Source organism: Syngnathus floridae, chromosome 10 (assembly GCF_059516105.1).
Source record: "Syngnathus floridae isolate MCC-2025c chromosome 10, RoL_Sflo_1.0, whole genome shotgun sequence".
NCBI lineage: Eukaryota > Metazoa > Chordata > Actinopteri > Syngnathiformes > Syngnathidae > Syngnathus > Syngnathus floridae.
In genome coordinates this window covers 4,551,492-4,566,983 of record NC_142422.1, presented here as the reverse complement: position 1 = coordinate 4,566,983, position 15,492 = coordinate 4,551,492, and the positions used below count along the sequence as shown (strand labels likewise).

Sequence of the window (15,492 nt, the reverse complement as noted above, 5' to 3'; positions counted from 1 at the left end):
AGATTCAAACCTGGACCTCTTGACTGCGAGGCAGATTTATTAACCTCCAAGAAACCATGTTGCGCATATTCTGAATAATTGTAGATTATATTGCAAAAGGAATCAGGTTGCCCTCAGTTGAGCAAATTTTTTATCTTGTTTGCACAATATTTTCCGGAGATTCAAACCTGGACCTCTTGACTGCGAGGCAGAACGATTAACCTCTAAGACACCGCGTTGCGCATATTCTGAAGAATTCTCGATTATATTGCAAAATGAATCAGGTTGCCCCCAGTTGGGCTTCCTTCAAAATGAACATTTTGCAGTGCCTGCCAACATCTCTCTTCCCGACTCATCTGTCAATGTAGACACAAAACACCTGGGGAGATGAGCAGCAGTCCACCGCCATGCTTCAAGCTAGCATAGTGTGCCAACGGAATGTCACCATACACACACACGGATGAAGACTGCCTATATCTGTACGTCGCAGACACGCAGGAAACGGAGATCTTTGTGTAGCCCAAAGGCAGTCGTCATGTCATTCATGGTCATCACTCTTTTTGTGCCTAGCAGTCTCTTGCTGCCACACAACATCCCTCACAAATCTCTCTTCTCCGCTCCAGCGGACTACACCGAACCCCCTTCCACCACCTTCCCCAATGACATATTAAAACCGCCCTTGTGTCCCCACAGCCAAAAACAACCTCATTCATCAGTAACCATGAGTGAACTCGCATGCACATCTCCAACATTCACAACATGAAACAGAGTAAATAACAATAGTTAATAGCAGCCCCAAAACTGGATCGTGGACAAAAGAGGAGGAGAGAAAGCTGATGTGTGGGTGAGGTTATTTTCTCTTTGTGACATTTAATGTGCACAGTGAATGGGAAGGAAGGTGAAGCAATAAAGGGCTTCATAGTTGCTGGTGTCAGTGTTTGTGAAAGTCATTAAACTCCTTTAATGAGCATTTACATTTCAATGGCTGCCATTGGTTTGTTCAACCATGTGGGATGAGTAATGTTATGCGCTTTGCTGCACACTGATAAAAAGGGAACTCAGCTAGGATAGATGAAGTCAAACACATTTTTTTCCTGCTTGGTTCTCTGAACCTTGTTTGTGTATTTATAGAGGAACGTCCTCTGTGATCCACTCATTGTTGTTACAGCGAGATATAACAATGCAAAAGTTCTCCACCTGGTGCAAGTCACCTTCTTGACCTTCCCGCAGACTGCAATCACCAACTCCTCAGAGCTCCACCGTCTCAACCATCTGGTCGACACTACCCCTTGCTGACCCCACATACGATCTCCCAATCCTCATCGCCCCCTTGCCGTTGGCCTGATTAAGTTTGAGCACGAGAAAATTGACGGTGGGGCTGTTGTGGTGAGCTGGTAATTATCTAGTGAGCATAAGGGATTTTTTTTTTTTTTTTGGAAAGCACGTTTTGCAGCTCCAGCACTCGTGACTAATCTGCCGCCATGCCGAGTCTTCTCCCCTCCAATCATTTTGGGTAGCTGGCTCCGTTATACCAATACAGTTCCTCGGGCGGGTACTGTAAAACTAATCTCCGTGAATGTGAACATGGGTCTCTACCTGCTACCCAGGTGTGCTTGATGAGCCATTTCTTTAATTATCAGCGTAGTGTATGAGCACAGCCCGGAACGCCTTGAGTAAATCACGGAGGATAGGTGAACATTTGTACTCCAGGTGGTCCCTGAAGTACTGTGCAGTAATGGGCCTCCAACTGCTTCTGGGTCACTGAAGGTGCCCATGAGTGCCCCCGCTGCTCTTGGAGGTAGCGCCACTTGGTATGGGGCCGACCCGAGATTGAAGCCGGACAAAATTTTGAGAAATTACCACTGCGACGGCTGACGGCAAAGAAGGATCAGTCACAGTACAAAGTGTTATGCATATTTTTTTTTAATAATCACCAAATAAATGTTCATTTTCAAATATAACTATAAATAAACCGCAAATATAATGCTGATCAAAAGAATGTCAATGGAGTTTTCCATTGTGTTAGCATGAAGCTAATTAAGGCCTATCTTTAATCTGGTTTTTGATTGTTTAAAACACAATTTTTTTTAATTCCTCTGATTCCATGTTTACTTTGACAGTAAAATTCTCCTGAGAGTGTCATTAAACTGCTTTTTTGAAGATTATTTTCAAAATTTGCCAAAGTGCTGCCTTGTTGTGAAGTGAGTTAAGGTCGCTGCTACATTGTTTTTAAACGTCCTTGGAAAATATTGTCATATTTTAGTGTTTTAATACCTGAATTCTCAAATCAGCTACCATTTGTACACTTTGACATTACAAATAGTACTTATCTTGGAATAAACAGTAAAACTAAACATATAAAATTAAATGAACCTTTTCAGCTTTTGAAGACTATAACCGTAATCGCTACACACATATTGCTTTAAATATTTATTAAAATGGACTCTACACACATTGCCCAAATACTTTTGAACTTAACCGTGTGTAAGTGCGCTTTTGTAATGTTTTGAATCCACCGAATAGAAGACAAGACACGAACGTCCTCGTATGTTTATTCCCTCGTCTGACTCAGTCAGTCCAAATCACCTCCTCCGCTGCGACGTAACTGTCCCGTGTCACAGTTTTAGCCGAGACAACAAAACAGAACCTGTCACTTCCAATCTCACGTCGGATCTCTTAGGATCAAAACGATGCTTTGAGCTTTTCGAGCTTGTTGGGGCGGCTGCGGGGTGTCAGCGAATGGCCGCCCGTGGCACAGCAACAAATAGGACGAGGCAAGGCTTGGCACGATGTCCACTTTGAGAAAAGCCACAATGAACACACTGTGGCCGCTTTTATCAAGCCACCATTTAAAGGCCACACTTTATTTGACTCGAACTGTGCAGACTCTCAATTACACCTCTGAAATACTTTGCAGCCGCTCTCAACACTGATACTTTTGTATTTATGCTGTTGTTTACGAATCCCTTTTTTCACTACATTAGTCTGCGCGAGGTTAGAGCCAATGTTTTGGTCATTTTTTCTATCTTGTACAAAAAGCAAATGAAGAGAGGCGGCCAGTGACTGCAGCTAACCCTCTGTGTAGATTGGAAGTGTCACAGCATTTTACTTCAATATAATTGCTACCACAGGCAGTAATAAATGCAAATGAAGTTGGGCATTGTATACAATGTTATTTCCCGCTTCTTGTAGTGCTTCACCCTGCATAAAATAGAAAGTGAAGAGATGATGAAGTGGCATGGCAATATAGAAACTGAGTTATGTATATTAGGGCATTAAAAGATGGGCTATTTGCATGTAGTGTACTCGCGAGCATCTTTCAAATTAAATTAGTCGACAACTTTCTGCTTAATCATGCACCTGCCATCTTATTAAGCTTCCGTGCACTCGTCAGGAAAAAAAAGAAGCTTAATAACCTTGTCTAAACTTGCACGAAACCCCCATGTGTCACCCTACTGTTAGGCTCCGCCCCCTTGCTAATTCCCCATATGTCTTATGATAATTAAAAAGTGTCTTACGTTACGTTGTTTGGCAAAAAAAGGCGTTGACTGTGTTCATAACTGATGAATGCCTCCATTGATGGTGAGGATGTGTTTGGCTTTGGGATGCCCTCCTGAACACTGGAGCTTCTGTCCGTTGCTCCACAAGAGCCTCTGTGTATCTTTCAGTATTCATGAAAAAAAAGAGAGTTGTCATTCTTATGGCAACATTAACACAGATACGACCAGAATGAACTTCTTCCAAAAATATACGTGATGAGCCGGCAATAAAAATGTCTTGCAGAAGTGAGCGCCCTTGATTTTTTTTTTTTTGAGGATTAAACCACAGGGCAAAAAATGAGGACGATTAAATAGTTAAAAATGAAACCGGGGCTTGTTTGAGAGGAACATGAAGCTACGCACTGTCTGTTTAATTAGTAGAAGTGACATGTGTTCTAGCTGTGCTGAAGAAGGAGCTGCAAGCGAGCAACTGTTGCGTTTGGTGCTCGAGCTGTTTTTAGAACGGAAATATCGAAAGGACTGCTGAAAGTGGCTCTGGAAAACAATGAGATCTTTAAAAATTGCTCTGGAATGACAAATATTCGTGTGGTTGAACCCTCATGATCAAGTCAATATTCCAAATTGATAGCCCGAATATATAAAACCTCTTGTTTGAAAAATTTACCCATTTCTATTAAACCGTTTTCAACTAAAATAGTCAGAAATTCAATTTTGGCGGGACATAAAACTTTCTAATGTATGTTTTTGTTTGAATGCTCAATTCAAGACACGAAAAACACAAATCCAGTCCAAAGCGACGTCTCGCTGTGCCCGTTTTTAAATGTACGACAAGTCAAAGCCTGTTGAGGAAAACAATTTTAATTTTAATAGGTGGCAAGGAATTGATCAAACAGTACTAACAGCGGAAGAGGGAACATGGCCACCTAGTGAGTCGCAAGTTAAATTGCCACGTTGAGAAAAAACAACTTCTAAATAGAAAACTTTTCCCTGAAAATTTCCATTTCTATGACGACTGTATATCAATTCATCTCATGCTTCCTGTTTATTTTTCCCATCCATCCTTCCAGAGCCCATGCGTGCACTACGAGGCCTGACAGCCACGGACATCCAACCCAGGCAGTTGTCCCTGCTGTGGGAGAACTTAGCCTTCAACGTGACACGCTGCCACACCTACTCAGTGTCCCTTTGCTACCGCTACACAACGGCGGGAGGCGGCGGCGGCCACAACACCACCGTGCGTGAATGCCTGGCCGTGGAGCACAACGCCTCACGCTTCACGCTGCGTGATCTGCCGCCCTACCACGGCATCCATGTCCGTCTGTCACTGGCCAACCCAGAGGGCAAGAAAGAGGGCAGAGAGGTCACCTTCCAGACTGAGGAAGACAGTAAGTCTCAGGGAGGAGGTTGGGGGAAAAGAATGGAAAAAACCCAAAACAAACATTATATTGAAAGAAACAACACGACAGCATATACCGTATTTTCCGCATTATAAGGAGTACCTAAAAACCTCCAATTTTCTCAAAAGCTGACAAGTGCGCCTTATAATCCGGTGCACCTTATATATGGACCAATATGAATTTGTGGATGAGGACTAATTTATTAAAATAAGCTTTACGTGTTTGAGCAACGTTGAGTTATTGATATATTATTGTTTTCACTATTTCGAGTGTCACTATATTGTGATTGCATCAACGTTTGAGCAACGCTGAGTTATTTATCCTATGCGCTTTATAATCCGGTGCGCCTTATATATGGACAAAGTTTTAAAATGGGCCAGTCATTGAAGGTGCGCCTTATAATCCGGTGCGCCTTATAGTGCGGAAAATACGGTAATCATCAACACCGTTTTGTGCTTGGTTAGAATTCGCTTTCCACAAATGTGTTTTTATTTTCTATTTGTTTTCGACTTAATGTTTTAAAAGCAGTTTGTTTCCTGTCGTATTTCGACGTCTGCTTGAGCGAAGCGTCCTAGTACATTACATTACATTTCCCCCACGAAAGCGAATCGTATATTAGCTTGTCTGTCAGTGATTACCATCTGCTGTTTACTAAATGCTGGCAGCACAGTATTTGTTTTTAAATGCGGTACAAGTCAAAAGGATATGGCTGCCTGCCAGCTTCACGTATACGCCGCCGCCGCCGTTTCGTTCTTCACAGTCACCCACACTTACTGTTATTTCGTCTTGATGGATCACATCAATTACTTCAATAGCTAATTTCACTTTGAATGTCAGAAGAGACTGTTAAAGCTTGTTGAAATGGTTGCTTTAGCATTCTAACTCACCATCACATTCCTTTTTGCCGACACATTTCATCCATCATAGGCTGGTTACGATGTGAAGATGAAGAGTATTATGTAACTTTTCCTTTTTTTTCCCCTGATACATTAATTCAGAGCATGGCGTTCTAGCAGGCTGGATTAACATAATAAAAGGTGCTCTTCATAATTCAAAAAATATATCTGTCACCCCAATAACCCTTCGATAGCTCTCTCTTTACTTCCTTCTCATCCGCGGGTAATACTTTATATTTTCACACATTATTGGCATCATAACCGAGGTCAAATCACTTTTTTTTTTCCATACTAAAAAGGCAAAACAGTTGGGAATGAACAACTACAAGGAAAAAATTTTCTATTTCCCCCGAGTATCAATATGAATATGACCAAATTTATTTTTATGACAATGTCTTGCAGTCCCAGGAGGCATAGCACCAGAGTCGCTGACCTTCACTCCATTGGATGACATGATCTTCCTGAAGTGGGAGGAGCCACTTGAGCCTAATGGCCTTATTACCCAGTATGAGGTGTGTATTGTAAAACAAATGTCACACACACACTATAGGTAGAAACAACTGCTGAGTCCATTTTATAAAATCACATGATAAATGGGTTTGAAAAAATATTCTGCTGAATAGGGGTAACTGTATTTTTCCCCGCAGCTGGTTGGTATGTCATTTTTTTGGTTCAACACAAGGTGAACAAATTTCGACTACACCATTGGCAAGAACTAACATCTACACTGTTTGATCCGATTATTTTTCCCATTGTTTATTTTTGTAATTGTTTCTGGAACTGTTCCTGACACTCCAACGTCTTCCATAGTATCACTCTCCTGCACATGGTTTCATTTGGAGAAACACAATGCTTGAATGCTCTGCTGCAACCAGTGATGGCGACTTATCTATTAGTGCACATTTTGCACCCACCAGAATTTTAACTCCTGACTTACTGCAGATGAAAAGACAAAATCGCCAGTTTCCTAACACAAACTAATTACAGTGGAGCTGCCAAAGACAAAATGCCTTGAAGGACAGAAAATTTGGAATTCAACCTTCATCTTTTGGATAAAGAAGCAGTTCCACCGAAGGGGACCAGCGATTGCAAAGACCATAGAACTTAAAAATGAGTATAAAGTGATAAACAACTTTATGCTCGCACTCATTTTGGCTGTCTGGAAGGCCCTGTGATTGGCTGGCAATCATCGTTTGACCCGCCCAAAATCAGATGAGATGTAATCACGATAAGCGGTATCAAAAATTGATGCACATTTTGTACCAGTGATAAAAAAATTATTTTCTCTATATCGTCTCTGATTCACTTGTATAAATTTGTTGCGTTCATTTCTTCTCACTGACAATATATTATAAAATTGGATTGGAAGCATAAACCACAGCCAGCCTCATTAATAGATAAGAATAGAAAAAGATGTGTGATGCTGTCGGCCATCTTGCTGTCGGCCATCTTGTCGAGCAACGTTTTCCAGCCTCGGCTTCCTTGTAACGTTCTTTCAAAGATAATATTTGCGCTATGACGGACCACTTTGCAGAAGTATGCAAATTATGTTTTCCCCAGATTTTTCTAAATTGTCCAATTTCAAATGGCCCTCGGCGTAATTTTAACTTAATCAACTTTTAGAGAATAATTGAATTTGATTAGTTACATTTTAGCTTAGGAGCTCTGATAGCGACTTTGCATTCTTGTATCTATTGAACTTTTTTTTTCGGCAGCTTCTTTTTGAATTTCAGAATAATTTGCATAATAACTTGGAAGTCAATCGACTGTACTACAAGCCTTCAAATTCGCCTTACTCAGCAGGATTTTCTTTTTCCAGCACCATTAAAAGCTCTTCTAGGGATAATCAGTAAATCTGTGGTATCGCAAGCCCACCGCACACTTGAGCGATGCGTCCAAAAGCAACTCAAGTGGACCGTTGCGGCGGTGACAAACTCTTGGCAAGTCTTCACATCTACCGAGGTGCTGCAATAAAAAAACCTGAATTGGGTTTTGAGGTTCCATGTCGGTTCCATTGTTTTCTTAATGACCCACAAAAACATGGCACGATTGTCAAGGAAGAAAAATAAGGTGTCCTGACTGGACTGGCCGTTCTGGACTATCCCAAAATTCTCCATGGCCACCATGTTATTTGTGTTTGTGAATATTCTTTGCAGATCTTAATGTACTCTACTTGTTCATCCTTGTCAGATTTCTGCAAGGGGATTAAATAGTCAAGTTCTCCCAACTTAAAAGCTGTTGACAGTTGCATGACTTGTTTTTACTTCTGTCTGCCTCCAGATTAGTTACCAGAGCATCGAGTCGTCTGATCCCGGCATCAACGTCCCAGGACCAAGAAGAACCGTCTCAAAGCTAAAGAACGAGACCTATCACATGTTCTCCAATCTTCACCCAGGAACCACCTACTTGATCTCTGTGCGAGCTCGTACGGGGAAAGGCTTTGGCCAGACGGCCCTGACTGAAATCACCACAAACATCTCGGGTATTGTATTGCTCCATCTGCACTGGACCATCTGGGCACAAACATCTTATGTAGATTTTGGAAGATGGAATCACAAGGCATCATGTTCCGAAATTGCTTTTCTTGTTCCAGGCAGACTTATAAACCACGATGAAGGATAATTAAAACAGTTTTATTTGGCGAGTGAGAATGCTATTTATAGATATTAATATTGCTACATAGAGTCAGTTGTGTTTTCTGGAAAAATACTCATGCACTACAGTTTTTGAGAAAAGGTATGACCAGTAACACGCAATTAACAGTTAACACAGGAAATTACAAGTTTGCATATTTTTTTTTTTACCTTTTGTGTTGCTTTACTTTCACTTTTTGACATTCCACCTTGTTTACACAATTACGAGCATAGCATCCTCCAATGTCTCAAAAAAAAAAATTCTTGCCAAATTGACCATCCTTAAGCAGTAATGTGAAAACTAATGGCTGTACTTTCTGCCATCAATGTTTATCATTGCAGCAAATGAATTCACCAAATCTGATTTTTCTTTTCACCACTCTATTTTTCTTTTTGTGATGCCCCCCCCCTCACATTTTCGAAGCTATTTTTCCAAAGCATCTCTCAGGCTGTCATCTTGTCCTCACGACATTAATTAACTTGTGGAGAAACATCACCAAGAGCACTCAGCTGAATGTTATTTATAAAGAAGTATGTTGCGTATGTTCTTGGGAGCCGACTGTCACATCTGAGACTCTCCGAGCTTATTAATGCTGATGGAAATGCGGCCTTGCTCTTTGTCTCTCTTTTTAATGGCGCATTTGTGCTTGTTTAGGGATTGCATTGCACCTCTTAGGTACGCTGGGAGAAGGCACGCCAACCGCGCCTCGCTCGCACTGCCTAAATCTCTCTTCTGAGAGGTCGTTTTGTTTAATTATAGATTGAAAGCACAATCTCTACCTCCTGGCTGTATGTCATAGAAAACTGTGGCAAAAAGCCAGTTTGTTAAAAGTGCCCAAAAGTCTTTGTAGAGCTTTTCCTCAACTCCCTCTGCTGGCCCTATTCACTTAAATCTCTCAATTTGGCAGCTTGCAATCACTGAACACTTTAGCGATGCTAACTTTCTGCAAACTATAGTCATCGCTGCGAATCCATGTACATTCGATTATACGTATTTTTCAAGGTCAGTCTATCCGTCAAGACGTTAGCCTTGCTCGAAAAGTAAATGTATGACCAGTCACCCCCTTTGCCCTTAATTAATGCCTAAACCTAATTTATTTCACTAGTGGATGCTTTGGTGTAAGCCAACCATTTTTTAATATAGCAATCATTTATTCTACATGAATAGTTTTCACTCTCCTCCCTCGCTAATTGAGTGGTGATATTAAAGCGAAATGTGCTGCCACAACTCCAGGGAGGAGCCAAATCCTTTTAAATGAAAAAGCCAAGCAATTTAGCCTCAAGACCATGACTTTTAATTGGAGCGGTAGCCAGAAAAACTTGATGGGGAAGTTGAAGAATGTGCTGAATATGTGGATATGGGTATTTATTATATTCGCTCTGCTAGCCATTTTAGGCATGCTTGTTCGACAATTCAACGTATTAAGGCAGGGGTGTGAAACTCATTTTTGTCGCGAGTTATGAAATCAGTGAGTAGTAAAATATTTTTAAAAAATGAATGGTAATAAAAATTGCTGGAAATTGCACTATTTTACTAAGTGAAGACAATTTGTAATTTTAGTTTATTCTCACAGGCCACATAAAATGATGTGGCGGGCCGTAACTGGCTTCCGGGCCTTGAGTTTGATATCTATGTATTTATGTGCTAAAACTATACCTTGTAATCTCTGACATGTCTTGGAAGCTTTCAGTTTTAGGAAACTGGTCCATCTCAGGGTTCTTTATGTTAAAAAAATAAAATTAAATATTTATAAATATTTAAATCGTGATATTGATCCACCTCAGGGTTCTTTATATTTAAAAAAATAAAATTAAATATATATAAATATTTAGATTGATCATTTTTTGATTGATTGATTGATATCTTTATTTCGAACATCCAAAACAAAAAAAACAAAAAAACAAAACAAATCACACTCTAAAGTGCCACATATAAGTCCATACAACAACAAACAAAATATAAACCAACAAACAAAAAAAAATACATGAATAAATAATAATAGTAATATATAATATATTTATATATATATATATATATTTTAACACAGTTCTTTATATATGTCACAAGTCTGAATTGAATAATGTGTTTCCAGCGCCTACATTCGATTACGGAGACATTCCATCCCCCTTGAGTGAAACCGAGAACACAATAACTGTCGTTCTGCGCCCTGCCCAAGGAAGGGGCGCCCCTGTCAGGTGAAGAAAAATCATCTCAAATTAAAAATCCCCCTTACGAAAACAGCATGATTTATATTACGCTCTTATCTTTTCATGTCCAGCACATACCAAGTGGTGGTCGAGGAAGAGACTGTGAAGAAAGTGAAGAGGGAGCTGGGGCTTCAAGAGTGTTTCCCTCTGCCGATGTCCCACGGTGAGGCCTTGGCCCGGGGCACCCCGCACTACTACACCGCTGAGCTACCACCCAGCAGCTTGCCAGAGGCCAGTCCCTTCACTGTGGGGGACAATCATACTTACAATGGCTACTGGAATACTCCTTTGGACCCACGCAAAAGCTACCTTGTCTACTTCCAGGCTATGAGCAACTTCAGAGGGGTGAGTTGACTGCCAGTAGTTTTGCAGGATGTCTGGCATTATTTTTGTCCAGTTGTCGGCTTCAGTAAACACAATCAATTGCAGCCAATAATGATCATCTGTTTGAGTTAATTCTGGGTTTGAACAGTCTGGGCTCACGATACTTGAAATGATTGTCGAATGATTGTTTATGCCGTGAAAGGGTTGGGAAATGGCGATATTTAGAATTGGCCTGTCTCACTATGTGGATATGATGCATTTTCCACCACTTTGAGTCTGTTAAACAATAGATGCCAGAAATTGCGTTTTACTCGCAGGCATTATTCTTGGCTAGCAAAGTTGTAATCAACGGGAATTACTGTGAGTCAACAGCAAAGTCCTCGTCGTCTGGCTTTTATTTGACATGCTCGCCTTGCTCGGGTTTGTTTTATTTGACCAAATGCTCGCCGCTGAAATTATTTCATGCTTGTCCTTAATTCATCCTATCTGTGAAAGTTGAGCGTTTAGAATCGGCTAACACAGAAAGATGGTTTTAGAAATTCTTAGTTGGGAACTTGAGAGGTTCCATCCGTGCCCCCTCACCTGGCGTCTCTTACCATACCCAGAGGGCATTACCTTTCCAAATTCGATTACAACAAGAGCCGCTACCAGGACGAAGCAATTACTTAACGATAATTGGGCCGAGGTGCAGATGATCAGAGGGAGAGTGCCACTGCTTTAATATTTGCCATGAAGGGTTTCTTTTAGTTTCCTTTTTGGATCTGGACACAACCCTGCAAAATATAGTCACAAAACTCTCATTAAAAAAAGTTCAGTATCAGATCAAGGTTGAATATTAAAGAAGCACCCAATGGGTCACCTGACTGACATGTTGAATCAAATTCGAGTTTCCCCACCTTGGTGGAGTTTGCTTGGTGTGAACGAAATAACTGGAAGACAGATCAATCAAGCGTATCTGATAGAATTCCAAGAAAACCGATTGTTCGGTTAAGAAAGTAATTCAACCTCGTTTCAGGTATCGTGTTAACAAATGACACTCTTGACTTGGTGAACATTGGGTCTGGGGAGTCTCGAAAAACTGACATCCCGATTAACCAGGAATCGTTCACATTTAAATATTTCGATTCCTCATTTCCTTCTTCCTTTTTCTGTTTGACCGAAAAAGAACACAACCACTGAAGAAGAATTGCACATACTGCACCAATCGAATGTGAAGTTGATTTTGTTTTTTAAACAAATAAGCAGTCCTCTCAGTGTAACACTTGCAAAAAGAATTTTATTGTGCAAACCAGGTAAAAGTTTGCTGTGTTTGACAATCTCCCTCCCACTCTGAGCCTTAGCCTCGAGCTAGTCAGTGAAATTCTAATCATGTGAGTACAAAAAAAAAAAATGGTTTACTGCCAAAATTGTGATGTCATCTCTGTACGGTTGGTAGCTATTGTTCTCTTTTTCTATTTGCTATGGAGATCCGTGTTAGCTCATTCATTACCACAATCCAACGGAGAAACATAGTGACGGAATGCAGTGTGAGCATTTCATTTTAACTAGTGTACTGAGCGTGGGCTTAAATGGGTTTTGCTGGCGGAAGGGATTAGATTTTGTTTAGTTTGACAGTGGGCCCGGACTCCATGACCCACAATGAGTGCAGAAATACAGTTCTGCATCACACAGTAGGCACAGTCCTTCATATCACGGTACCTGTTTAGTTCAACAAGGCTCAATTTGCTATTCGCATTTTCCATTGCATGGCAAACATACTACCAAAATATTTCTAGTAATTGGTTAGTTGGGGTTCCAAGTTTGCCTGGCTGATACTGAATTGGTGGCATAAGCTGCATCATTATTGTAATACCGTATTTTCCGGACGATAAGGTGCACCGGACTATAAGGCGCACCTTCAATGAATGGCCCATTTTAAAACTTTGTCCTTATATAAGTTGCACCGGACTATAAGGCGCACCATTAATGCATCATGTCAGATTTTTAATTCAAATCAAATCATTCTCCATTTTATCTTTTTTATTTCAACTTTAGATGCAACAAATTACTTCACAAAATCACAAAATAATGATCCAAATAATGATTTGTCTTCAGCGGGCCAACTCATGATTGATTTCATGGCACAATGCTTTGGGCCAGTTTAAATTTAGGAATTTGGTCCATATATAAGGCGCACTTTCGGCTTTTGAGAAGATTTTAGGTTTTTAGGTGCACCTTATAGTGCGGAAAATACGGTATTTGAGAACATGAAATGACCAAAATAACCATCACGCTAATGCTAGCTGAATGCTACTCTTGATGCTACAGTATTGTCGGCCTACTCCACGAAGTTGCAACAATCAGTTTTCTTGCTGTCCTCATTCTCTTTGAATAAAATACATAAGACACTTACAGTGACCCAATATCACCTAATGCCAAGTGGAAAACTTTTTCTGTAGCAATAATAATAACAAAGTCATACTTTGTTCTTTTAGTCAATGTCATGAAAGATTGCTGCATCAATGCATGCCCATAAGCTCACCTTTGATTTTCTTCAGAAAAATCTTCCATGCATTCCATATTGCAAATCAATGCGTGTTTGTTCTAAGAAAATTAATAGCTCACCTACCTCGAGTGAAAAAAAAAAATCATAATAACATTCTTTAATGGATTTTGATTCCATTAAACCACAGTGCTGCTATCTAGTAGGATAAAAACAAGAGGACGGATAATTAGAAGGAAAACTCATTTTGGGGTTTTGTGTGTGTGTTGGGGTGCGTGCATACTCTGACGGATATAATTTTATTTTGTACCTGGATAAAAAACTTTTCCTGCCTGCAATGCATTTGGTGATGAAAACCGATCCTACATCCAAGTTTATAATTACAACAGTATGAAAATACAAACTGGCATATCTGCATTAGGCCACAAGAGAAAATCTGTAACCGTACATTACTGACTCGCACATTAATCAAGGTTTCCCGGGTTTGTGTCATTCTTGTCATTTTTAAGACAGTCGATATTACACACAGTACTCTTGCAACAGTGGCAGCAGTGTGAGTAGTCTGAACAGTATGGGGCCTCATAATATTTAGCGTTTAGCGCTTCTAATTATCTCGAGAGTGACTGTCAAGCCTGTGTAATTGCTTTGATTGATCTGTCGAAACAGGCACTTCAAAGTCTTAAGATAGAAGAAGACCGGAGCTTTGCTGGCAAATGCCGCATCTCAGACTTCAAACACACACACATGGACTGATATGTGCTTTGGACCCTTGTGTTGGCTTTCAGGGAGTGTATTTGAAGGTGCCAGGACCCACCTGCCCCTGCGGCATGACTGGCACTGTGCACAATTAAATGAATGTGCAAAAGTGTGAGCTTGCATGCCAATTAACTCTGCTAAACTGGCAAGCGATAAAGCACACACCTTTGGTACAGAGTGAACATCAATATTATAAACCTATGTAAATAAATCTATCCAACCAGTTTTTTAATTCCTTATTCCATAGTAGTGAATACAGTGTTCCTCCATTTTTTTTTGTATGTAAGTGATTATTTTTTAATTTTCTGCAATACCCTTGCGTGTAGGGAAGGAGAGCCACAAGAGCAGGAGCTGCTGTTGGCTACAGCTCACACTCACATGCAAAAACTCACTGATGTCTAGGGAAGGAGAGCCACAAGAGCAGGAGCTGCTGTTGGCTACAGCTCACACTCACATGCAAAAACTCACTGATGTCACATGCCTTCTTACCAAGCCCCGCCTCTTTTAGTCACACGCACAAACGCTACAATACATACAGTAGTTTCTATACATATTATACTCGCAATGCACATTCTATATTTTCACCTAATCCAGTCTGTTTTTTGTATATAACCTTTTGTATATATTTGTACGTGAATCAGTTAAAAAGTAATTATAATTATGGATAAAAAACAATTGAAAGGGAAAAAGCTGATTGCTTAATAAATTAGACACCCCCACTAATTGCGTCGATTTAAGCCTTCCTCAGCATCTTGCCCACTCTTCCTTGAAAAAAATGCAAATTTCATCGAAAGACAAAACGACCTCATGCCAAGTAATTGCACATTTGGAGGCAGGTGTTGTTACAAAGGCCAACAATATTGCAGTAAATAAACGAAGAAATGTGAAATAAATTTAGCAATTTAGTGGAAATAACAAGACACGGTGACTGCCTGTATTTTAAGTGGGGCTTGAAGTGCATTTTCAATTCAAATAAGCAATTTAGTCAGTTTTAGGAAGTCCATTTTTTGCTCATTTCCGAATGTGCTCATTTGCATAAGTGTCCCACAATAGCCAGATTGGCATGTGTAAGTTTTAATTTGATAATGCATCTCTTCCGAGAGGTGGCAGGCTGGAATTGGATTAGCGTCTCGAATTTCATTAGGGTTATTTGACAAAGGTTCCTTCTTATAACTTCAAGATGTCATCAGCTTGAATTTGAATAGAATGAATTCCTTTTCATAGTGGTGCATTGGTTTGGAACTCGCCCATAATCATCTTCCCTTTTTAACGCTTATCTTTTCTCCTACGGCAAAAAACTCTTATCTGTGTCTTTAA

The 15,492-nt window shown here is 40.2% G+C and overlaps 1 protein-coding gene across 7 annotated transcripts in view; it reads left to right on the top strand.

Annotated features, from left to right (window-relative positions):
• Positions 1–15,492, top strand: part of ptprub (protein tyrosine phosphatase receptor type Ub) — a 127,085-nt gene that overhangs the window by 81,895 nt on the left and 29,698 nt on the right. For all 7 annotated transcript variants that reach the window (XM_088387387.1, XM_088387386.1, XM_088387384.1 and 4 more), the window contains 5 exons: positions 4,547–4,864; positions 6,175–6,284; positions 8,053–8,254; positions 10,499–10,601; positions 10,685–10,958. In XM_088387387.1, coding sequence (XP_088243513.1) covers positions 4,547–4,864; positions 6,175–6,284; positions 8,053–8,254; positions 10,499–10,601; positions 10,685–10,958 — 1,007 coding nt within the window. The remainder of the gene's footprint in view (positions 1–4,546; positions 4,865–6,174; positions 6,285–8,052; positions 8,255–10,498; positions 10,602–10,684; positions 10,959–15,492) is intronic.